The sequence below is a fragment of the Onychostruthus taczanowskii genome, unplaced genomic scaffold, assembly GCF_017590055.1.
Source record: "Onychostruthus taczanowskii isolate IOZ18803 unplaced genomic scaffold, ASM1759005v1 scaffold19, whole genome shotgun sequence".
Classification (NCBI taxonomy): Eukaryota; Metazoa; Chordata; class Aves; order Passeriformes; family Passeridae; genus Onychostruthus; species Onychostruthus taczanowskii.
This window is the reverse complement of record NW_024499128.1, coordinates 6995893-7020460: the sequence shown is the minus strand read 5'-3', so window position 1 is coordinate 7020460 and position 24568 is coordinate 6995893. Positions and strand designations below refer to the sequence as shown.

Genomic DNA, 24568 nt, shown 5'->3' with positions numbered 1-24568 from the left:
CTTTATCCCCACAGCCTGACAGATCATAATGCCATGGAAATCTCAGGCAGAAAGCAAAATGAATATATAGCACTGAATGAAGAAGATAAATGGAAAGAACACCAAAAGATCTGTGATTAGAGCTTCAGCTTGTACAAATCAGCACAGTTTAATTTGTTTTAATCACAAAATGCTAATTTACAACAGCCCAGGGTTCTTAGGTTTACCAGTAAAGTGTTCTTCCAGGTCACTATACTATAACAAATTTTCCTACTGGAAGCAATAGAATGAGTGCTTGTTTGCTCCTGGACAGCTGGTATTTGGGACCAAAGGTAAGTCTGAATATTTGTGATTTATGCCATGTTCCTTCACATACAAAATAGGTAGCAAAAAAGTTAAAAGTGTCATTAAACTATGTCTGCTTTTTGTGTTACTTATACCTTGCATTTCTCTATCCAAATTCAAACAGTGCTATGGAACATTTGTTATGATTTACACTTTTCTCACTGTCATTAAACCAAGCAGGAGTAAACCCACTGCAGTCCATTAACTTACATCAAGGCTTAGATATATTTATTACTCAGCTCCACAGTATAATTTTTACCTGTTGCTACTATAAAAATATTACATCTTTGGCATACCATGCTACTTCCATTTGTTTAAAAATGAAACAATGTTCATGGATTAAGAGATCAGTTTAGATACCACAATTGACTACTACACAATAAATACTAACCAAAATACATGTGAGTTTTATTGGTCTCCATCCTAGAACTTTGCCCATATAAACCCCCTTAAAGATGGAAACAGATTTTTGTCTGAGAAGGAAAACTTCTCATCTGCTGTTGCGAATTTTCTTAAGGTTTTTTGTTCCAAAAAGTAATACTCCTGAAATATATAATAAACTCTCAGTTATTTATACCTACAAAATTAAAATTTTGTTATTAATGAAATAGATTGTGTGAGTGTGTTATAACATGTAAATACAACTATTTCCACACTAACCAAGTCTGATTCCTACAACCTGTAGAAATTGCTACAACTTGTAAACCTATTATCGATTTCATGTAATTCAAAATATTCAAAATGGATTATTAAGTAGGCCAACTGCTTATACATAATCTTCCAAGGAATAGTGATGACAAGATCAGTTTATTTAGCTTTACCTAGTTCATCATTTTCTGTCATTGAAGACACTGGCTTCTGTTTTTGTAATTCAGAAAATAGTCAGGAAATACAGAATGAAGCTTACTGCAGAAAGATCATCCAAATTAGAAAATGCTTTCCTCTACTCTAATGACAAGTTATCTTTGTCAGAATGACACATTGACACCTCTGATCTGTCATCTCCAACCTCCTTCATACATTCCAAAGTATCAACAGACCCAGGGAAAAAACAAATTCATTCCTTTTCACAAGGATTTGACTGCTGGAGTCATCTTCCAAAGAGTGACTCTCAGGTGCAGAGGTTACCTGTTAACACACTTGGAGCTGAAAGGCTGCTTTGATGGCAGAGTTGTACTTACTTAAGCACTAGTGGATTTATTTTTTAAAAACGGTTCTTTTTGTCCATATTATCTTAGGATATAAATAGAAAGAAAAGTTGAATTAGTTAAGGAAGAAATTTGAGCCAAGTCTCACTTCAAACATTTGATCCATGGAAGTGTAACCTAAGTAGTGGTTATTGTCACCTTTTGAATCCTTTATAAGACAGAGTGGCAAGCCAGAGCCAACATTACAATTTTGCCTGGTATCTCCTCAGCTATTTTTCCTATACCCAGCTGAGAAAATGAGCATCTTACTTGAGATTAATTAAATAAAATTACTGTGCAGAGCTGCACCAGTAGTAAATACAACAACCATTGTTCTAAGGTTTTTATTTTAGTTGCTGGAATTACATGTGGATGGGCTTAACATAGATAAGTATCAGTTTTCTTTTTATTCTTCAGAATTGTTGGGGGAGATCATAGAAGTAACCTTTCTTACCTTTTGTTTTCTAACTGCATATATTGTTACTTGTATTGCCAGATTCCATGCATTCCAGTGAGACTATTTATTAGATGAATGGTTACATAGAGTTTAAATATGTGCTGTATTTATTTAGGTTGCAGGTAAATGATAAAATATTGGTCATCAACTCACAACATGGTTAATGCAATCCATCTCATTAACAACCATTATTTCTGAACTGCTATCTTTAAGGAAGTAATGTACTAAAACTTGTAATTTGTTAAGGAATACCAGAGATGTCACTTTGATCAATGAGATTCATCTACTCTGTTGACCTTATAGTAATCTTCAAAACACAGAAAAACCCAATTTGCTGTAAGATGCATTTGAATTTTCAAACTCTGTTTGCAATATTCTATTTTGCACAGGTTTAAAATGAGCCTTACAGACATCCTAAGCCCTTCTGACATCGCTGCTGCTCTGCGGGACTGCCAAGGTGAGAAAACAATTAAAAATCTCAAAATCTCTTATTTTGTGTAACCTGGGGCAAGTTTTACTCAGTCCCAAAGGAATACTGAACAAGTGCATACTTTAAACAGATTTCCGTAATCTCTTTACTCAGCTGTCACAGTATGTTTGTTCATAACTGGTTTATAGTGTCAATTTGGAGCTTATCCCCACATGATTTTGTTGGATGTTTAGGAGGGTATGGGGCAGTATTGCAAATTCATTCATTCTTTGACAGGCTTCACCTACTGATCATGTTTAGAACAATTCAATTGTGACAAAGTATCATCCTCAGACCGTTTAGGAACACTGAATGCAGTGGTCTGGGGTTAATTTCTTTATTAATTTATTTTCAGCTCCAGATTCCTTTAGTCCCAAAAAATTCTTTCAGATCAGTGGGATGTCTAAAAAGAGTAGCAGCCAGCTCAAGGAGATCTTCCGGATTCTCGACAATGATCAAAGTGGCTTTATTGAGGAAGATGAGCTCAAGTAAGGCTTTTGTTAACTACTTGGAGGATATAAAAAAAAATAAGCACTTTTTCCATTCCAGAACTTTCAGTAAATGTGAACACAATTTATGCTAAATGTTGATAAAACCTTCAGCAGATTGTGAAAAATATATTTAAATAGATAATTCTTACAAAGAAAAGCAAGTTAGTAATACCTGCCTTTTATGCTCAGTATAGAACAAAAGAGTGCCCTGGGGCTGGATTTTCATAGTGGACAGAATCAACTCAATCAGGGTTGTGCTTATAAAGCAGAAGTACATACAAATAAGATTTAGCTTGCCAAAAACAGCAGTGTTTTAAGGACTTGGCTATTGTGGTAAATTTTAGAGATAGTTATCTGTTTGATTGTACAACAACCATAAAAAATACTATGGTGTGAAAATCTAAATCCAAGTTGTTTCCTCCCAAGGTATTTCCTTCAGAGGTTTGAGTGTGGAGCCAGAGTGTTAACCACCTCAGAAACCAAGACCTTCTTGGCAGCTGCAGATCATGACGGGGATGGTAAAATCGGGGCTGAAGGTATTGACTACTTTGAGTGCAGAATGAGGCACCTCAGGATGTTTGTAGTGATGGGGGATTCTCTTTTATGTTGATGGTACATTAATATACTCCCAGTGATTTTATTGAAATCCTGGAATACCAACGTGTTTAAGGGTGGAAATGGTCCCTGATCTTACAGGTTCATCTCTGCAACTCCTTTTGCACAAGCAAGTAAAAAACCTTAAGGAACTTTCCTGTTGCCATTCACTCCCATATTTCAGGTTGTTCTGAAATGAACTGCCCTTTATTTCTACTCCCACTTACTCTAATGTAAGGCAGCACTGGCATCACTTGGAATACACAAATGTAAAATCAAGGACAAAAGAATCAGCTGTACACAGGAGAACAAAAAGCTCACATATCAGCTCGTTTCCAGCAGCTACTGCCCCCCAGAAATTGCACTGGGCACTGAAATCATTCTCAATATGCAGCATGTAGCTCTGTATTAGCTCTGCATACAAGGATAACAGAATCATCAATTGTCACAAGCCCAGTACAAGATCCCACAACAGGATCTGTGCAGGGATGGCTGGTTTTTATCTTCAGTGGCAGGTTAAGATCCAGATAGGAGGGAGCAGCTGTTTAAGGAAGCAGCATACTGCACTCACCATGTGGAAACACTGGTGTGATTTAATGGCTGCACAGTACAGAAACCTCCTGAGCTCCTAATTCCATATTTCTGTGCCCTGCTTTGGAGACAAAGCACACACACAAAAGATCTGCAGCTAATGGCAGCCTGCCCCATGGGAGCAGTGAGCTGCCCAGACGAGCATGAAAGGGGCTTAGGGAATAGCACGCAGGGAATGTGCCAGCGTGCACATTCCCCAGCTGACTACACTAGCAGGACAGAAACCTTCTGTTTCTTTCTTTGGAAGGAATTAAATCCAGTTCCTTAGGAACTATGCCAGAATAAACACACATGATTTATGAAGCATTCTGTATATTAATACAGTCACTCAGAGATGGGACTGATCAGATACTCTAATTCATGGAAGTCAACCATTTAAAAGATCTTTAAAATAACATTATCTTATTGCATAACTCAACACCCCAGGATCATACCACATGGAACTGCACAGTGTTTTTAGCTTTAGATTGTGCTCAAAATCAACACTTCTCAATGTCTGAAGCCTCACAAACAGTTAATATAACACAAGGACTCGCTTTTCATTTTTTTTACTTGAGCTCTTAACTACTTCTTACTTAAATTCCATGTAAGAAATTCCGTTATTTTTGCCTAAGATCAGTATTATGCAGAGAGAAGGCCAAAACTACCCTGAAGATTTGATTATTCCCTGTAAGTCATCAAAACACACTGCTTTTCCACGTGTTGTTTAGAAGAGGATGTTTAGGCGATGCCTCTCGTCCACACATTTCTTCCCTGGTCATCTATCACACAACTTTTTTCTGTTCATTTCTTTTCTAAATCTCTTGATAAGCCACTAATCCTTTACTCCTAATCCTTTCATGTTAATATTTCTTTCATGTAAATATTCTCTTATCTTTCACAGAATTCCAGGAAATGGTGCAGGCTTAGAGGTTCAAAAGGACCAAACCAGATGGAATTGGGATGAATCTTCAGGAGACACTCACAAGCCTTGAAAATCAGGAGTCCCTTATTTATCTTGACAGTGTCTGTTATTTTTTCACTGCCTTAGCAACATAATGAAACACTGATTACTGATTTTTTCATTGTGTGGATTATTTACCATGTTTTAACCTCTATTTTAGCAGACACTTCCCTTAAAAATATCCAATAAAAATTAATCATATACTGTAGCCTGTGTCTACTTTTTTGACTCCTATTCTGAAACTTGAGAATTCTTAAACCAAAAGTGTTAATCCCTCCAAGATCTTAAACTTTTCATATCTTCATATATGGAACATCTTTTGAAATGAGTGGGGGTTCTGTTTACAATAGCCCTTCTGGATTAAGCTTAAGTACTCAGAACACTCAGATCTTCATCAAAGACTAGGAGCTCAGATACAGTTGTGAGATAGGTGAGGGTAAAATCTCTCACTGACTTCCAAGTGAAAAACAGTAATCCATTTTTACTTAAGAAGTGGCTTCTGCATGAGGATGTTGTAGTTTTAAACCACTCTTTTACATCGGCCGATTAACAGATGAGGAAAGCAAAAACCACATGCTTTCCTGCAGAGAGAATTCAAAGGAAAGCCTACAAGGACTTGAGGTTTCAGATAACCATGAGGTTTTAAAGAAGCAGAGGGAAAGCAAGCTATCTTCTTGGTGGTATTTTCTTATTTTCTTAGGGAGGACTGGAAGTGTGGAGGAAGAATTTGTACAAATGCATGTTGAGAAAGCTCCAGCTCTCCCTGGTGGGCTGGACTGATGTATTTAAAATGTCCCTTACAAATGCATCCATCTCTGGGAATGCTGAAGAAATGCCTTTTTGTGAGCAAACAACTCATTCACTCAAACAGAGATATTCAGATGCTCTGATGGAGTATTTATACCTTCACTTGCTTTCTAAATATTAGCAAGTTGCAGATCACACACATGCAGCTTGCAGAGGCAACAACCCAACAGAAGCCTTTAAGTGAACAGTTCAGTCACTGCAGTTTCAATGCATTTCTTCCTTTGCTGCAAGTGACTACATTCAAAATTAACTGCATTTCTTCCTTATCAAAAGTCTCTTTGAATACTGGTAATTGTGCACAAAAACACCAAACCCAGAATGGAGCTGTTTATGAGATAACCCAGCTCTTCCTGGGCAGGAGACTAATGAGTCTGAGTGGATTTGTGAAAAGGACCAGGCATCTCTCAGAGCCCCAGGGTCAGAGTCCACCCAGATAATGCTTCCATAAGCTGGGCCTTTGCTCTCTCCCAGACTGTGCATTGCAAACCTAACAAAACAGTACTTGAAAAATTCCTGTTGATTAAAACATCCTCATCACCAAAGCAAAAGCAGTTCAATAAATTAAAATTCTCCTGTACTCATTGTGAAGAAAAGTTCATGCAGTGCCAAGACAGCCTAGACACCTTAGCCCAAAACAAATTCCATAATGATTCCTCCCTGATTCTTCCTCTGTGCTCTCTGCAGCTACCTACTCTTTTGGGAGCCAAGCAATGGCAAGCCAGACAAGAAACATCCATCGTCTTTAAAAAAATATGTACATATTGATCCACAATTATTAAGAGCTGACAATTGAAAACAGAATTTTGTATCATTTCAAGAAGTTTCAAAGCAGATTAATTTGACATACAACTTGTTTGTAATCTGGTAGACTCATCACAATTTTATTGTGATGACCATATTAAATGTACTGAGTCTTTTATTGTACAAAAATAACATAAACTGATAAAAATGAACACTGGATTTTGATACTACTTCTTGACATTATGAAATATGCTCTAGAATATAAATCTCTAGAGAATCAGTGACTTAAACAGAGCTATTCAGATTTACACAAGCCAAGGGTCTGACCCATGAACTGACCATGCCCATTCTCAGAATGCAATTCATCCATCTCAGAAGATGGATGTCACAGGACAGTCACAAGAAATAAAGTGTGTCCTTGGCAATGAAACCACTCTGATGACAGAAGGGTCTTGGAGTAGTTCACATGTAAGTAACAAACAAACTGTTCTCCATTTCACTGACAATTAAGTGTCCTGACCTTGACTAATCATGTTACATCAGGCAGGCAAATGCCTGTGAAATAAAGAATTTTCCAGGTGCTGTTGCACTCCAGCTTCTTGAAATGTCTCAGCCTTTGCACGGTGGACCACGACAAAGAAACAAAGAGGCAAAGTACAAATTTTGTTATTCTCCACTGAGATGCAACAGGATGCTGGAGCAGGTCACCAAACAGAAAAATACACTTGCCCTACTCAAGATATTCTGAGATCTCTCAAAATCCAAAGTATTGCAGTTAAAGAATCTTTCCATGCTTTCCACCAGGAAAAAAGTACCTTAAAAACCCAGTAGTACAGCACCTACCACAGCAGATTCAAGTAAGGGAAAACTTGTTGACACAAGGAAGAAACATTTAAAATTAAAACATCATTTCTCCAGGATCCTTGAAACATTAAATAATATTTTTGAATGCTCTTATAAAACATGTGATAGTAATAATTCAAACTGAATTTATTCACTGACAAAGATATTTGTCTGCTCCCTAGCCTAAAACAAAAACCCACCAGTAAAGCTCCTAAAGACAAGGTGTGTAGAATCCCCTCTGCTTTAGGCAGGCCCCTGTAACTGAGAAAGCTCCTGGGCAGGGTTTTATTGACTGACAAGGAAGGAAAAACTAAATATACTGACCATTTTTAACCCCCATTTAAAACATGGATATGGGTGCTCACTGTAAGTACCTATTTGATGAATAGGATGGAAATAATAATCAATCTACTGCATTCACCACAATTTGACATGAAAGGCAGCAGTCAGAAACCAGCCATCACTGGCAATCATGCTTACAGATTGCAATAGAATTTGCAACTGGTTTTCAGAATTGCCAGTTGTACATTGCATATAATTATTCACTAGACACAACTACTATAAAAATACATTTTTAGAAAGCATGAGAAGGCTTTGATTCCCTTAAAATACAGGTCTCAAGAGTGCTATTGCATGTTCATATTAAGTACTCCCTGACACCTTGTGCCAGTGTACCCTGTCTGTGAACAGTTACAATTAAGATACAAAGAACCCCAGTAGCTTTATTCAACCTCTAAGCAGAAAAATGCCATGCCTTAAATGTGTCAAACTGTGACATCATTCTTAATGTAATTCTCATTTTTTGCAGTGCTCAGAATAGAAATAATTAACTTATTAATACAATCCATCTTCAGAGCTGAAATCCTTTTAACTGCCTAGCCCCTTCCTCATCTTCTCTTCCCAGATTTTCTTCAGATGCAAGCTAGTAACGTTAAACAAACAAAAACATTTCAATATCTCAAATCTTGCATGCAAGCAGTTTTTCAATAATTGCTACTCAGTAACTCTGTGTTCTTAATCGTAACCCAAGGTAGTGTGAAGTTACTGCCTTCCTTTTTGAAATCTCTGGTCCTGCAAAGCAAATGCATCCATAATGAAACCATTACTCACCAGGACACCCCCAGTGCTGCTCACATTCCCTGACATCACTCTGAGAAGTCAGGGGATGTGAAGGCTGTCTCAGCAGGAGCCCAGCTCCAGCTGCACTGTTGTGTTTTCCCACACAGCTCCACAGGCCAGTGGCAGCGTTAACAAAGCGTGCAGACCAGGGATACACAGGCATTGTGCTTTTTGCTGGATCACAGCATTATTTTGTAATTTATTTGCTAAACTAATCCCAAACTGCTGAGTCTACGCATTTGTTAACACATTTAGACTGCATACTGTCAATGGAACAGCTATTTGAGCTGTCAGCTGTATTTATTTAAAGCTGTCAGCTCTAACACCCAGAGTGATTTATAGTACACCTTTTTGTGAAGTCTGCTACTACACAGCTGATGGAAGTGCTCAAAACAGTGTCCAGAAATAGGCTCAACAAACCAAAACATATGTTTACACAGTACTATTTCTCACTTCCATGTACTTTTAAAAACAAATTGGAAAGCACTCATAAAGTTGTTAATTGTTTGTCCCTTGGTGCAGGGGTTGTCCTGCAAATTCCCAATGTACTTATGCAGCAGTTTAATTTTACATAATCATGGGCTGGGAATCACATTTCAAACTCGGGGTGATCTGATGCCACTTTGCAAATGTCAAGGTGTGGTGTTACTGCACATACAATTAAGAAGATGGGATGAAATTGGAACCACAATCGAAGTTTCTTCATGCCCTGTTAATGTGCACATTAGAAATGTAATAATTTAATTGAATTTGTTATCACTTGCTCATTGTAGATTCTCACAAATACTTCCACCAAAAGCAATGTCAAGTTACAGATGAGGTTGCACTGAGCAGAATTATCTGTTAGCAATCACTACACATACATTAATTCCCTTCCTAGGGAAAGCTGGACATGGAAACACCTTCCTCAGCAATCCCCCTTTACAGTGAGTACCCAATGTCCAGCTCTATGTATCTCTCTTGTATATCCACAATATCTCCCTTAGAGCAGTGTTTGTATTGCAGTAGTAAACAGGCACCCCACGTCACAGCCCAGGATTGCTGACCTGAACAAACACACAGCTAAACATTTCAACCAACACAAGCAAAAATCTACAGTCACTGCTGTTTTTAAATTTCTTTGGTAAGAAATTCAGGATTGCTGACCTGAACAAACACACAGCTAAACATTTCAACCAACACAAGAAAAAACCAGTCACTGCTGGTTTTAAATTTCTTTGGTAAGAAATTAATTAACTTGACAAACAATACTACCAATTTTAAGAATTTCCTTATTTTGCTGAGTAGTATAAGCAAATTAATTTCCCCTCTGGCCTGATCAACACCTCATCCCTGCCTGCAGAGCAGCACAAGCAAGGAGGGGGATTTGGCTCATTTTGTTTCATATATTCAAGCCGGATTGGATGTTCCCAGAAATTGTCTTGAGTCTGCTGCACCCTTCAAATGGACAGACCTCAATGAAAGGGCCGTTCTGCACACACTGCTGAATTTTAACTCAGAGCTGTAGGGTAGGAAACAAGAATTGCTCTATGTGGATATCTCATCCTGACACATTTGGCCTGATCCTTCCTCAGACCCTGCTCAGGGAAATGCTGGGGAGCTCAGCACAGCAGGGTCTTCCTTCATCCTGCCTTGCTGGCAAGGGGAAGGAGTCACCTTCTGCTGTGATCTCTCTGAAAACACCACAGAATGACAATGCAGATTCCCTCTGCAGCTTTGGAAAAGTTTCCTACAGCTGTTCCAAGCTGGGCTGTCTGGAAATGCTCTGTCTGTGGTGCGGCTCAGCCTGTCATGTCACTCCTGCCTGTCCAGGCCACACAGGAGGAGCTGCTCACTCGAGCAGTTTGGGTTAAACACCACCCGGGCAGGCAGGAAAGGTGACAGCCAAGGCGGTGGTGATCTCTGCACCCAGGGAAAGGAGCCTGCACACACCCCCATCAACTCGCAGATCCAAACCCCAAGCTGAGCCAAGGCACAAGGCAGGAGGGATGGGATGGAGCTGACTCCAGTGGGATTTGCTGCCATGGCACAAGGCAGGAGGGATGGGATGGAGCTACTCCAGTGGGATTTGCTGCCATGGCACAAAGAAGTAGGGGTGGGATTGAGCTGACTCCAGCAGCCCTGGGGGAAACAGTGGTCATCCCTCTCTGGCTTACACCATTCACTTTTTGAGAGCACACATTAAATATTAAATTGCTGCAGTCTTAGAGCATCTCTATTCCACACAGTGCTCCTACTGCACTGGGTTGGACTCTCAAGGAATACACCAGCTGCTGAGGCTGAGGAAGACTTCATACATGATGCTACTGGCAATGAAAGTAAATGTAAACCAAGAGTGATGATAGGAACCTAAACAGTAACAGAAGGGGAAAAAAAGTTACAACTCAAGAAATACTATGTTTTTTTCAGATTTAATTTGGCACAACTTTAAGAGAGTTTACTAGTACATCCTTCTAAATGACTTGGAGGAATAAAATATTCAATTTTATCTGTTATACCTTACCCAGGTGTTTATTTAAGCAATTATGTAACCTTAGTTTATTCAGATTCCTAAACTTCACACTCCTGTAGAGAAAAAAATAATACATCTCACCATGTAGTCATTTCTACTTCTAGTTTAGCTCACACTGAATTTTATTGTATGTGGGAATTGAAAAGTAATAGAAAAGCTTATTTTATTAGTTAAATTCCACTATTTTAAATGTGCCAGACAGAAAATGGAAAAATAATCAGAATAGACATAATATATCTATTTATGGCAAAAGGATTACCTGGACTAAGTGATGCTGCATGCCAATTCCTTCAATTTACTCAAACTTGATTTCATCTTTCAAATCTCGGATTCTACCCCTAAAAATAAAGAGCTTCTGCTTTTTGCAGCTGCCAGACAGCTCCGAACGAGCCAGAAGGGAGTGAACCGCTCGCGGTTCCACGCTTCGAACAGGGGCGCAATGGCCGGGGCACGGCGGCACCCCCGGGCACGCCGGCCGGAGCTTTCTGCCTGCGGAATCGGAGCGGCTGCCGGGCGGGGCTGTGCGGAACCCCAGCGGGAATCGCGGTCCTGACCGGGCACGGGCCCTGGCTGAGGGAAACGCCGAGCACAGACAGGCTCCGGCTGAGGGAACACCGGGCACAGACAGGCTCCGGCTGAGGGAACGCCGGGCACAGACAGGCTCCGGCTGAGGGAACACCGGGCACGGGCCCCGGCTGAGGGAACACCGGGCACAGACAGGCTCCGGCTGAGGGAACACCGGGCACGGGCCCCGGCTGAGGGAACACCGGGCACAGACAGGCTCCGGCTGAGGGAACACCGGGCACGGGCCCCGGCTGAGGGAACGCCGGGCACAGACAGGCTCCGGCTGAGGGAAAGCCGGGCACGGGCTCCAGCTGAGGGAACGCCGGGCACAGACAGGCTCCGGCTGAGGGAACACCGGACACGAGCTCCCTCTCCCGCCGTTCCCGCGGCCGCCGCTAGGGACGCTGCGGGGTCCCCGGGCCGGGAGCGCTTCCCGGCCGCTGCTGCGCTTCCGGGGCGCGGAGGCGGAACCGCGGCCGGGCCGGGGCCGCTGGAAGCGCGGCGGGGCCGGTGTCGCGGCGGCCTCGGGCCGATTCCCGATGGTGCCTGACGGCTGCCGGCCCCAGGCTCAGGATGGCGGCGGCGGGGGCGGCCGGCCAGGAGAAGCAGCTCGCTCCGACCCTTCTCAGTTTCTTCATCTACAACCCCAAGCTGGGGCCCAAAGAGGGAGAGGTACCGGGGGGATGTCGCGCCCGGGGATGCGGGGAAGGCGCGGCGGTCCGTCCGTGCCCGAGGCCGGGCCGCAGCGTGTGCGGGCTCGGCGCTGTCCCTGCGGAGCGGCCCCGGACAAAGGCCGTCGCAGCTGCGGCTTTCCCGGCCCGCGGCCGCCGCATCCCTGCCTGGCATTCGGGTACCCGCGGGACCGGGCACGACTGCCGCCCCCATTGGGCTCTGTCACTGCTTCACCGAAAAGAAACAGGAACCAGAGGTGTTGTCAGCAGCCGGGCGTATGTTGTAGATGGGGAGCTGGACAGTCAGCAACTGTTTTACTGATGCTTTAACTTTGTCTAAAAATAACTTTCTCGACGTAGATACAATATGGTAGAAAGGTTACTGTTTAGCTTAGTTACAGTCAGATTACTGCTGGTGTTTATTCATTGTGTCCCTTAGTAAGGAGAGTCAAGACGCTCTAGTCTCTAGCTTCAGGTGACAGCGTGTAGTGTCGTGCTCAGCTTTAATAGTTTCTGAACAGAGCAGTGTACTTACATACTTAGCAGCGACAGGATGAGGAGGCTGAGCCTGCTCTCGGCACGCTCCTGGTGACTCCAGACCGGGGGAAGCTGTTGTTCTGCTGGAGGATGAGGTGCTGTTCAGAGGGACCGGGCCGGCAGGAGCCCCGTGGAGCTCAGCAAAGCCCCGTGTGTGGGGTGGAATAATCTGGCTCACCGCGCCGGGTCGGGGTGGACTGGCTGGGAGCAGCTCTGCAAACAGGACCAGGGAGTCTGTGAGCAACAGGTCCTGCGTGAATCAGCAGTGAGCGCTTGTGGCTGTGAGAGGGAGGGTGGCTCAGCAGGTCCAGCAGAGCCAATGCTTCCCCTCTGTCCAGCACATGTGAGGTTACTAGTGGGTGCTGTGTTCTTCCAGGGATTCCCAGAGTAGGAAAAATACTGGCAAACTGAAATAGCCTAGTGGAGAACCCCTGAGTCAGTCGGGGGTGCAGTCTGTGGCGTACCAGAGGAGCCTTAGATAACTGCATTTGTGCAGCCTGGAGGAGAGACAGTGTGGAAAGGGGGCAGAGGGCAGTCTCACCTGCCTGAAGGGTGGTGGTAGATGATGGAGTTTTGTTCTAGAAGTGAAAGAATGAGGATGGATGGATGGATGGATGGATGGATGGATGGATGGATGGATGGATGGAAGGAAATTCTGATGAGATAGAAAAAAAGAATTTCATAGTGAAGTGATTTAACATCAGAGCAGGGCTGGAAAGTTGTGGGATTCCCATCTCTGGAGGTATTGAACACATGACTGGACAAGGCCTGGAGCAATCTGAGCTGCCTTTGAAGCTCGCCTTGCTTTGAACAGGCCCAGAAGTAATTGGGGCCTGTGATCTCAATAGCCTTCAATTTACAAAGTATTTTGACATATCGTGGGATGATTGACTGCTTGTGTGCTTAATATACCTTTTATCCGTTATTACAGAAGCCCATTTTGGTACAATGAAATTCTGCCTAGTTATTAAGGGATTAAAAAACAAGCAAACCATTAACTCAATATTCTTTGATTTTTGTTAAAATGCATTTGCTTGGATTGTTTTTTCAAATTTTAGGAAGAAAAGAAGATTCTGTTCTATCATCCAAATGAAGTAGAAAAGAATGAAAAAATTAGAAATGTGGGGCTGTGTGAAGCTATAGTGCAGTTCACAAGGTAGGAAGTCTGATTGCATGGCTGATTGTTTTGGCACAAGCACTGTATTTTAAATATCTCAGTGATATATCTTCTTGTTGTGAGTGTGTATAAATATCTACATCTACTTATATGTTTTCTTTCCAGGACCTTTAGCCCAACAAAACCTGCAAAATCCCTACATACACAGAAGAATAGACAGTTTTTCCATGAACCTGAAGAAAACTTCTGGATGGTCATGGTACTTATGCACGTGATATGCATATTCCTAAAACACCATCCTGCAATGTTCTCAATGCATTCTGCATTGTCTAATACCAGCCTGTTCCACTTCCTAGGTTGTACGGAATCCCATAATAGAAAAACACAAAGATGGAAAGCCAGTCTATGAATATCAGGAAGAAGAATTGCTGGTAATAATGAACTTTCCTTTTTTTTAGTGAGTTATGTTGTATTTTTGAGAGTACTTCCATCCAGAAATATCTTAGTTTAGTTCTTCTTGATCTGCTGTCAAAGAACTTTCCTTTTTTTTAGTGAGTTATGTTGTATTTTTGAGAGTACTTCCATCCAGAATATCTTAGTTTCGTTTTCTTGAACTGCTGTTAATTTGATTTTATATGTATCTATATCTATCTTCATAGATGGAAAAAGGCAAAGTACTTTTCAGTAAAGTTTAAAGAGCACAAGATAGAGAATTATCCAGAGAACTGTTCAAGATCATTCAATAAACACTGGTGAAATATACAGCTGTGAGACTTTTAGCTTGGAGTAGGTGAATATTTCTTAGGATCTGTTTGTTTAATTAAGTTCTTAAATCTATGTATTTTTAGTAGGTGCCAGTATACATGTCACTACTTTCTTAAGACTGCTAGTAATATTTGCTAATAATCTGGAAAACCAAAAAAGCTCATAACTATGATGGGATTTCTTGTCCAAGCTGCAGAATCATTATGTCTGTTCAAGGGTGGGATAATAATTAAAAAGCTGGTTGGTTATCCTGCCCCTGTTCATTACAGTGTGCATTACCTTTGTTCCTCTCTGTGTCCTAAGAAAAGGATTGGAGTCCTAGGGACTCTATTTTGCCAGATAAAATGATCTTTTTTTGATCTGGGTTAAGATCTCAGCCCCATAAAACCTTCTGTAGTGTCCCACATTCTTCAGCCTTTGATTTGGGTGAAGAGAGAGCTGTCAGAAAGATGATCATTTTCACTGACCACTGGCCTCAGGGAAGGGCAACGTTTGTAACTGGAATCCTTGGCATGAGTTCTGAAGGTGCTTTTGGTACTAAATGTGATGGGGGAAGGGACTCCCTTTATTGAAATCATACTTTATAAGGACAGAGACATTTCTAGATGCTGACTGACAATGCCATTTAACTTTTCAGAGGTTGATGTCTCCGATTTGTGTTTTTGCTGGCTCTTTGAAAACATATGTTATGTGTAGCTCAGCCAAAATACTTGTAATTCTGTCTCTGCTTCTACTGATGGACTGCTCTCTTTCCTGCAGGACAAGGTTTATAGTTCAGTCCTCCAGCAGTGCTACAGCATGTACAAGGTAGGGTTAACACTGGAGGCTCAAGGCCTTTTACAAGACAACAGCATGAGATACTTCAATGACACATAAATTCTTGCCTCTGCTGCAATTAATACCTGGACTTGGCAAATCTAAATGTTTTTTTCAGTAAAGAAGGGATACATTTGGATTGGTTTGGAGCATATTAAGGAATGGGAGTTGTGTTCTAATCTATATTCATAACCAAGTTACAAGAAATTACTGTAAATGATTACCCAAGTAATTGACTTTTTTCTCTTTAAACTGTTAGCTTTTCAATGGCACATTCCTGAGAGCCATGGAAGATGGGGGTGTGAAAGTGCTAAAGGAGAGACTAGAGAAATTCTTCCATCGGGTAAGACCTCTTTTTTCAGGCACGTACTGTGATTCTGCACTGGAAATAAAACAAAAAAAGTGCCAGCAATGTGACTGTAAAACACAGGCAGTGGAAAAGATGTAGAGTCAACACAAAGTGTGTGGTTACTCGTTTTGTCAAATACTTCCTGCTTTTTCTGACAGAAAAAGCTTCTTTAAGTGGAGTTAAACCACTAGTGTGGTTCTGACGTGGTGGAACAACTTAACTGTTGGATCTTTTTTCTGATGGAATTATGTTCCTTCTTTCAAAGTTCTGCTTTGATGTTTGAATTGGTTGCTGTGATAACAGTTTGTACAGACCTATTTGAGTGACTGTTCATTCATTGAGTTTAGAAGGAATTTGGGGAGGTCATCCAGTTCAGCCTCCTACTCAAAGCAGGGTAACACTGAATTTAAACTCTCTTGCCCAGTGCTTTGGGTGGTTGAGACCTGAAAACATCCAGGGGTAGAGATTCCACAACCTGCATGCACAGGCTTAAAGTCCTTTTGTACTGTGAAATAGTGAATAGATTAATTTTTTAAGTTCTCCCCCCTACTCCACCCCCTCCATGTGGAATTAGTAGCCAATCCTAAGAAGGCTTCAGGAAATATTACATGCATTATAAGTAGTCTTCAGAATGTCATTTCCTAGCTGATGTTTTAGTGAAAGGATAAAAGGCAAAACCTATTTTTCACATAAAGTAACTGGCTGGGTAGTCTCGTCTGGCAGAATTCTGAGTTCCTACATGAGAAGTTTCATCACACTTGGAAAGTGCTTGCCCCCTTTTTTCTTGTTTGCAAGCAAGGAAACAGGACTACTGTCAGCAGTTTGTGCTTTTGTGGTATTGAGATCTCTGATAATGATGGAGTGCAGACACTGTGTAATGGTGTTTAAATTTTTTTTCTTTTAACAGATTTTGAGAATGACACAATGTTGTGACAGTGTAAACAAAAGTACAGGCTTTGCTTGTGGATTTGGGAAGGGTCTTGCTTGTTTTTTGTAAGACTTGTGGTAGACTCCAGAATAAACACCATTGGCACAAGGAGTACCATGATGAGCTGGTGTGTGCTACTGTCCAGAGTAAATTAAAAGTAGACCTTTGCAAAAAAGAAAGCAATAAATTTTTATTGCTAAAACAGAGAGACTTAAAAGCTGTGCCAGAGATCTATCACCCTGTTGGTCTGTATTTCTTGTGGGCATTCAGTATTGTGAAGTGACTGTAGAGGGAGCCATTGGATAAAGCATCTTCCACAGGCCTCTTGGCAGCGCATTTGAAATCTCTTGCTAAAGGTTACAGTCTATCAAGAAAGTGAGTAATGGAAATTATTTATTCCATTACACATTGAAAGCATCTGTTCCAATTTCTACAACTGAATCTGAAATTAAATATCAGTAAGATAGGTTTTGCTTGCTTATACTCTCAAAATATCTTGATTTTTTCTTAAAAGCTGTTTTCGTAATGATTAAATAAAAGCAAAGTGACACCTGGAATCACATTCATGCACTGACATATGGATCACAGAATGGTGTGGGTTGGAAGGTACTCTTAAAGGTCATCTAGGCCAACCCCCTGCTATGAGCAGACATCTTCAACTAGATCAGATTACTCAGAGCTTTGTCCAACCTGGCCATGAATGTTTCCAGGGATGGGGCAGTCACCAGCTGTGTGGGCAAGCTGTGCCAGTGTGTGAGCACCCTCATTGTAAAAAACTGCTTTCTCATGTCTAACCTAAATTGAGCCTCCTTCAGTCCAAAACCCTTGTCACTATAAACATTTGTAAAAGTCTGTCCCCGCATGAACACGTGTGTCAGACAAGCAGTGCTGGAAGAACTATTTTTTCTTTGATTTTAAATCCAAATTGTTGGGGATTAGACTCAAATTTGTCATTTAAATCTACACTGTGGCAGTTTTCTGAATTCTAAAAGCCAACTGTCGTTGTTCTCTCAGTACTTGCAGACACTGCACTTACAGTCTTGTGATCTGCTGGATGTGTTTTGTGGAATCAGCTTCTTTCCACTGGATAAAATGACTTACTTGAAAATTCAGTCATTTATCAACAGGATGGAAGAAAGCCTGAACATAGTGAAGTACACTGCATTTCTCTACAATGACCAACTTATCTGGTAGGTACTTCAGTAGTTCTTTTGTGTGCCTTCAATTTCTAATCCTATGAGTAAGTGCCATAATAGAGAAGCCTTTAAATTAGTGACAGAGTTGGATCAAAATGAGAAAGCATGAAACAGGATACCATTCTGTAAGAAAGGCATTGGTCTGAGCTAGTTAGAGGAAAATGTGTGATCTGAACTGCAACACAAATGTAATTTGCTTCTTTTTCCTCACAATGTTCTAGGAGTGGACTGGAGCAAGATGACATGAGAATTCTGTACAAATATCTCACGACATCTCTGTTTCCAAGGCACATGGAGCCTGAGGTAGCTGGGCTGGGGGTTTTGAGGGGCAAGGTGGTTGGGTGCTTTTGGTCTTTTCTTCCTGTTTACCTGTTACTAAAAATACCAAAGAGAAATCTCTCTTCTCTCTGCCTCTAAGCTGGTTTTTCCTGTATGTTCTTTTCCCCCTCAGTTAGCAGGAAGAGATTCTCCAATACGTGCTGAAATGCCAGGAAATCTCCAACACTATGGAAGGTAGGTCTTGTTTCACTGTCACCATCTACTGCTTCTTCCCCCCGGGGCAATACTTTTGGGAGGAATGTGTGTGTTTTGAGTACATATTTCACACACAGTCCATTCCAAAGGGTCACACAATAGTTGCTGCAAGTGTAAAACTTGACCCTTGGAAAAAAGAGAAAATGCTTCATTAACATTACTGCATATTTATTTTTCTTCCCATTGTTCTTAATGCACTGTATGACAAATTTGGGAATTGTCACAGTCATTTCTTTTCAGTCAAGCACTCCAGAAAAAGGTGTCGTTTTAATCTAGGATTTATCTATTTGTTCTTCCTCTCTACTCAGCGTGTCAGTGAGGAATTCTGTACTTAAGCAAGTGGGCAACATTATTTTGCATAACTATGGGTTTGGACACCTTTAATCAGGAGAACTCCTAATTGCAAGTTTGGAGAACATCTGTTAAATTCAAGAAACTGAAATACAAGTATTCATCACATCTGACCTGTTGAATTGTTTTCTAGGTTTCTTACTGGACCTTTAAATCTTAATGATCCAGAAACAAAATGCCGTTTCCCCAAAATATTTGTTAACACTGATGACACTTACGAAGAGCTTCACTTAATTGTTTATAAGGTATTACATTTTCCTCTGCAATTACTCCACAAATTAGGAATCTCTGTGCAGTGAAGGTGACAATGATGCAAAGTACTTAGGAATTGTAGAGAAAGGTGCATTACAAGAGACAGAAAACTGGCATTTCTAGCAACAAGCTTTAAAGCCTGAATTCTCTTCTCCCCTCTCCTGCACCCTGTACAAAACAAACAATTATTTTGTTTTACTAAAACAAAATACCAGCCTTCAGTTGCTTTAAGTGATTTCATGCCTTGTTTGATATGTGATTACTCAATAAACTAAAAAATATTTTGTTCTCACCTTAAATGGGAGATTTTTGCAGATATCTTTGTATAAAGTGCATTTTTACCAAGTTTTATCTTTCCCCTACAACTTAAACAGTTAACTGAATTTTAAAATCATAGCTAACCTGTGTTATGCAGGACTGCAAAAAGGTTATCCTACTGAAATGTTACCTTTTAAAAATATTTAAAGATCTCATCTCACCTGTGTGTGACCTCTCAGAAGTATTGTCATTTATTTGAGTTAGTGAAAGTAATCTATTGTGAATGGCTTTTTTGCTTTTGTTTTATTCCAGGCAATGAGTGCAGCTGTCTGCTTTATGATTGATGGTAAGTACCTATTAGCATCAATTATTTGCCAAGACTTTCATATGTAAAATACTTTGACATGCAGCTTGTTTTACTGTTGAAAAATACTCACATTAATTTGTTATGTGAGTCTCTTTTTCATGAGTGCTTTTAGCAGTCTTTTATCTTTGTTCCAGTGGTACAAGTAACTCGTGTTACACAATAAAATGACTAAATACTGCTTCAGTTAGCCGTATTCAAAATCACCCCTGAGGTTTTAATTGTGGGAGAAATTTGTCCTTGGACTCTTGCTGATGTTTACAGAAAACAACTACAGAAACTGTACCTTCAGCTGTGGGATGGGAATCTCACCTCTCCCTTTTCTCTGCCTGACACAGCTTCAATTCCACCCACACTGGAGTTCTGCAGAAAACTGGACAGCATTGTCGGGCCTCAGCTCACGGTGTTGGCATCAGACATATGTGAACAATACAACATCAACAAGAGAATATCAGGGTTTGTGCCACACTTCTTTTCCTGCTGCATTCCCTCATTAATTGATGAAAAGTTAGGTTAAATGAACTGCTTCAATAATGGTAACATGAGCCCAAATTTTGAAAGCGTTAATGGTGTACTTAAAGCAATGCTTGTCTACTTTTCTGCATCTTAAGTGTTTATAAAGTGCATGTTATTGCATATTTGGGTTTCCCTGAAGTAACAATAGATGTTACTAATTTAGGAACAAGTGTTTATTGTCTGGCTGAAATGGGAATTTTAGTGAGTAAGTTATTTGGTTGCAGTGGAAGCTTTACTGTTGAGGACTTTTCCAGAATTACTGCTTCTTGAAGTGTTGCCATGTATAGTAGGTGAGGACAAAAAGGTCTTTTATTTTTCTATTTTGCAGGACTAAGGTAATTACTTGAGGGGCAAAAAGCGATCCAAAGAAAAAGAATGCTAATGCTTTGGAAAATATCTTTCACTTAGAACTACAGCTTGACTTGCAATAAAATTGCATTTAATTTTTTATAAATTTATTAGTTGGGGAAGCAAGAACAGTATCCCATATGGCAACATAAAAGGAATTCAACCAAAGATAGGTGTGCGAGTGAACTCAGTCAGAGGTACCATCCCAAATCAGCAAAATCTCACAGGATAGAATAGGATGTACTTGAAATTGTGCCAATCTACTAAATCATTAAACTTGGGGTTTTAAAATGTCATCTGGGACTGGCTTTGGCAGCTTTGACTCTTTAAAAGTTTAATGCCATGGTGTCCTGAAAACATGATACAGTTCCCTGACACTAATGCATGTGGGTGACAGAGAGCAGGGGTATCTGGTTGTTTGCTATGGTGAGCAGTGTCATCACAGTATCTCCTGCTTCTAAATAATGCATTGCCTCAAGTACCAATTGCTGCAGCCAGTTTTTGGTCAGTCTGAATGTGTTAAGACTTCTACAAAAAATTACAGCTCTAGGTTTTTATATTAACTTCATAAAAGAGGAAATGGAGGAAGACAGCCAAGGCAGGAGTTTGAAAATAGTCTCTTGCTTGGCCCACACAGATGATGTGGGGGGAAATCTAATTGCCTGGATCAAGAGTTTGTTCGCTTGGTTGTAACAAATAACAAAAACATGAATAGAAGATGACTTATTGCTCAAATTAAAGACCCAGGATCCATTCAGATCAGCTTTGACTGGGATAAGGGAGAGCAGCAGGAACAAAATGAGGCCAGGAAAAAACAGCTCATTAGAAAAATGCAAATTAATTACCACTCTGAAGTAGGACAAGGCCTTCAGACTCCCCTGTGTGTTTTTACTGGCAGCATGAGTGGCAGAAGGGGAAATACTGGCTGGTTCTGCAGACTCAGTTGTCTTTTGGGGTTTTTTTTAAGTGTGTTAAAATGAATTTCAATCCCACAAGTCTCTTCAATGTGAAGATAAGTCCAGGCTGTGTAAGTTAGCTTTCCACTGGCTCACTACCCAGTCTCTGGGAAGCCTCTGCTTATAGAGCACGTTGGTATTCACAAATCACTTTTTTTTCTTGCTTTTTAAATCTTCCTAGGGCTGAGAAGGAACCTCAGTTTAAGTTTATCTATTTCAATCACATGAACCTGGCAGAGAAAAGTACCATTCACATGAGGAAAACACCCAGTGTATCACTTGCATCTGTTCACCCTGACCTCATGAAGATTCTCGGTGACATCAACAGTGACTTCTCCAGGTAATGCTTAACTATTAAATAGTCTGCAACTCCTACTGTCAAGCAGATTTTTTTTCTTTGCAAAGGAATGGTGCTTTCCAGTCTTTTTGTTGAGGCTGGCTGTTCATGTTTGGCATTTTGTGTTGGTTAGAAGTAGTCCATCTTAAAAAAACAAACTTCTAGTGTCCTTTTAAACAAAAAATTAAAAGAGGGCCAGGGCCTCTATCAAAGAAAATATCTCATCTATTGGAGGCTTCAGAGTAGTCGTAGAAAATGGGATGGGAAGCACAAGAGTCTGTCTAATCTGGGAAAGCAATGTAAATGACAGGGACACTTGCTTCTGCCTGTGTCATACCTGCCCTGACACAGCTGGTGGCTTCTAGGGGTGAGACAAAGGATGAAATGCAAACCTTGCAGTTACTGCAGCCCTGCTGATAGAGAAGGTAAGTGGCTTCTTGTCAAAGGGTATCATGCTGCAAGGTGGGAGAGACCCTCTGTCATTACAAAAGTTAAGAAAGAACATGACAATGCTGAATGATTGGGATGCCCCTGACTCTAATTAGCAACAAGCTGTTTTCCCACTATGCTTAAGGACAAGGTTTCCATTTTTCTATAAATGAAGAAAGTGTGTTTCATCATGTTATGGAAGTACTGGGTTAGTGACAGCTTTATAGAAGATATCCAGTTGTGGAGCATAGTTCAGGTCTAGGTTTAACAGTTCTGTGAAAGCTTAGTATCACCAACCCATCTCCAGCTTTCAGTATTTGGTCCCTGTGGAGCAAATCCTCATTCTGTGAAGTGTGTCCTTACCAGAATGGAGGAAAGGTGCTTCCTTCAGTGTTTTCACTGCAGTGTTTGGCTAATGAAAAAATTACTGATTATCACATTTGGGCATGTCCTAAGCAGCCATTTCTGAAGGCTTCAACCTGGACTGAATGATGGCCAAGTTAGAACTGGTGTTTTGATACTGCACAACCACAATTTCTGACATTGTCCTAATGATTACAGATAAAGTTTTGAAGATGAACTTGCTGCCACCTTCTTTACTTTTTAAAACTTCTTTCAGAGTTGATGAAGACGAGGAAATTATTGTGAAGGCAATGAGTGATTACTGGGTAGTTGGGAAAAAGTCTGACCAGCGAGAACTGTATGTTATTTTGAATCAAAAAAATGTAAATCTGATTGAAGTTAATGGTAAGGATTGTTTCTTATTACCTTTAAATACAGTTACTCCTAAAATGTGTGCCCCTAGAGAAATAGTACAACCCAGCTCATGAGAAATCTAGAGAGGGACTGATCTTTGATGGAGCAGGTGGGTTTGCCTAAGGTTTTAGTCTGCCTACTACGAGCTGTGAAAGGACAGCATAAATATTCAGCAGGCATTCTTAATTATTAATCAGTCATTCTTCCTCCTTCAATTAATAGAGGACAGCACTGTGAGCTTACTTTAGGTGCAATTAAAAAAGTGTATTACAGATGAGAGATGAATATATTTACATCTATTTGTCAGTGATCCAGGGTTAGTTACTTACACATTGTGGCTGACTTGTCAGGGATCCTCATCCATTGCTGTCTTGTTTCTAAGATGGTTTTGAGAAGGATTTACTAGGAGTAAGAATGAGAATTAACATGAAGATGCAATAAGCTTTTACACTGCTATTTCTCTAAAAATCTGTTTGAATCTTGCAGCAATGCTAGGGCTCTCTGTTCTAACAGGAGGCAATGTGCCTGCTTAGACAATGGGAAAGAATTCATACCTTGCCAGGACCAAACCCTAACAACCTACATTTTAAAAAGAGGAATGAGTTGTGTAACTTGGAAATCTCTCTATAACTGTCTTTCAGCATCAAACCTACCATACAGAAACAGTGAGTGAGTGTTTCTGTGCCTGATAAACTTAGGAAGTTTATCAGTCTACCAAATAACACAAAGCAAAAGTTTTGCAGACTTGATTTACTGCAATGGAATATCCTAATTCCTCCTTTCTCTGAAAAAGGGGTTATAATATACTTCCCTTAACTATATGTTAGGCCAAGTCTACTGCTGTTGCAGTGTTTGATGAGAGGCCCATCATTTACACTTAAAGCACTTTCAGGCAGTGGGAGACATCAGACTTGACTTTCTCCTACTGAAAAGATAGTAATATTAAGTGTTATTCTACATTAGAAACTTTTAGGGCCTTTTTCTGTTTGAATTTGATTAAATTCTCTATGACAATCCCCAGGATTTTTCTGGAGGAAGTTTCTGTAAAATACAATACTGATGGTTTTTTGGTTTTTTTTTTAACAGAAGAAGTGAAGAAACTTTGTGCAACACAGTTTAATAACATTTTCTTCTTGGATTGATCTGCAAAGGGCTGATTTATTGAAGATGTCAATGTCAGGCACTTGTTCAACATGAGAAGTTATTAGTCATATTATTGACTGGAATAATGACAATAGTAAAGCAATACTTGCTTTGTAAGAATCAAAATTTCTACTAAAATCTGTAAACTCTGACCATAAAATTTTTAAATTTTAAAAATGTTTATGTGCAAACTAACTAAAAACCAGTCTGAATTCATCTGTACCATTCCATTCTGATATGTTATGTGAATATTTTGCTGAAAAATAAAACTAATAATTGTTACACTTTAGAAGTATCTGTGTT

At 40.4% G+C, this 24568-nt stretch overlaps 2 protein-coding genes across 2 annotated transcripts; both read left to right on the top strand.

The window, feature by feature from the left end:
* The first annotated feature begins 2359 nt into the window (after window positions 1-2359).
* LOC121334522 (parvalbumin, thymic CPV3) lies at window positions 2360-5255 on the top strand. Its single transcript, XM_041401751.1, has 4 exons — window positions 2360-2425; window positions 2793-2925; window positions 3355-3464; window positions 4997-5255. The coding sequence occupies exons 1-4, from the start codon at window positions 2365-2367 to the stop codon at window positions 5020-5022; spliced, it is 330 nt and encodes a 109-aa protein (XP_041257685.1). The 5' UTR covers window positions 2360-2364; the 3' UTR covers window positions 5023-5255.
* Window positions 5256-12082: 6827 nt separating this feature from the next.
* Window positions 12083-24545, top strand: CCZ1 (CCZ1 homolog, vacuolar protein trafficking and biogenesis associated). Its single transcript, XM_041401825.1, has 15 exons — window positions 12083-12314; window positions 13909-14006; window positions 14133-14226; window positions 14324-14398; window positions 15492-15539; window positions 15808-15891; window positions 17840-18015; window positions 18243-18324; window positions 18473-18534; window positions 19040-19151; window positions 19729-19762; window positions 20119-20236; window positions 21782-21940; window positions 22986-23113; window positions 24209-24545. The coding sequence occupies exons 1-15, from the start codon at window positions 12216-12218 to the stop codon at window positions 24262-24264; spliced, it is 1425 nt and encodes a 474-aa protein (XP_041257759.1). The 5' UTR covers window positions 12083-12215; the 3' UTR covers window positions 24265-24545.
* The last annotated feature ends 23 nt before the right edge of the window (window positions 24546-24568 follow it).

Bases quoted from the DNA above. Each gene is read 5' to 3' on its own strand.
- LOC121334522 (XM_041401751.1), top strand. From the start codon at position 2,365: ATGAGCCTTACAGACATCCTAAGCCCTTCTGACATCGCTGCTGCTCTG. The intron at 2,926-3,354 runs GTAAGGCTTTTG...TTTCCTCCCAAG, and splicing joins ATTGAGGAAGATGAGCTCAA to GTATTTCCTTCAGAGGTTTG. The intron at 3,465-4,996 runs GTATTGACTACT...TATCTTTCACAG, and splicing joins TGGTAAAATCGGGGCTGAAG to AATTCCAGGAAATGGTGCAG.
- CCZ1 (XM_041401825.1), top strand. From the start codon at position 12,216: ATGGCGGCGGCGGGGGCGGCCGGCCAGGAGAAGCAGCTCGCTCCGACC. The intron at 12,315-13,908 runs GTACCGGGGGGA...TTCAAATTTTAG, and splicing joins TGGGGCCCAAAGAGGGAGAG to GAAGAAAAGAAGATTCTGTT. The intron at 19,763-20,118 runs GTAAGTACCTAT...TGCCTGACACAG, and splicing joins TGTCTGCTTTATGATTGATG to CTTCAATTCCACCCACACTG.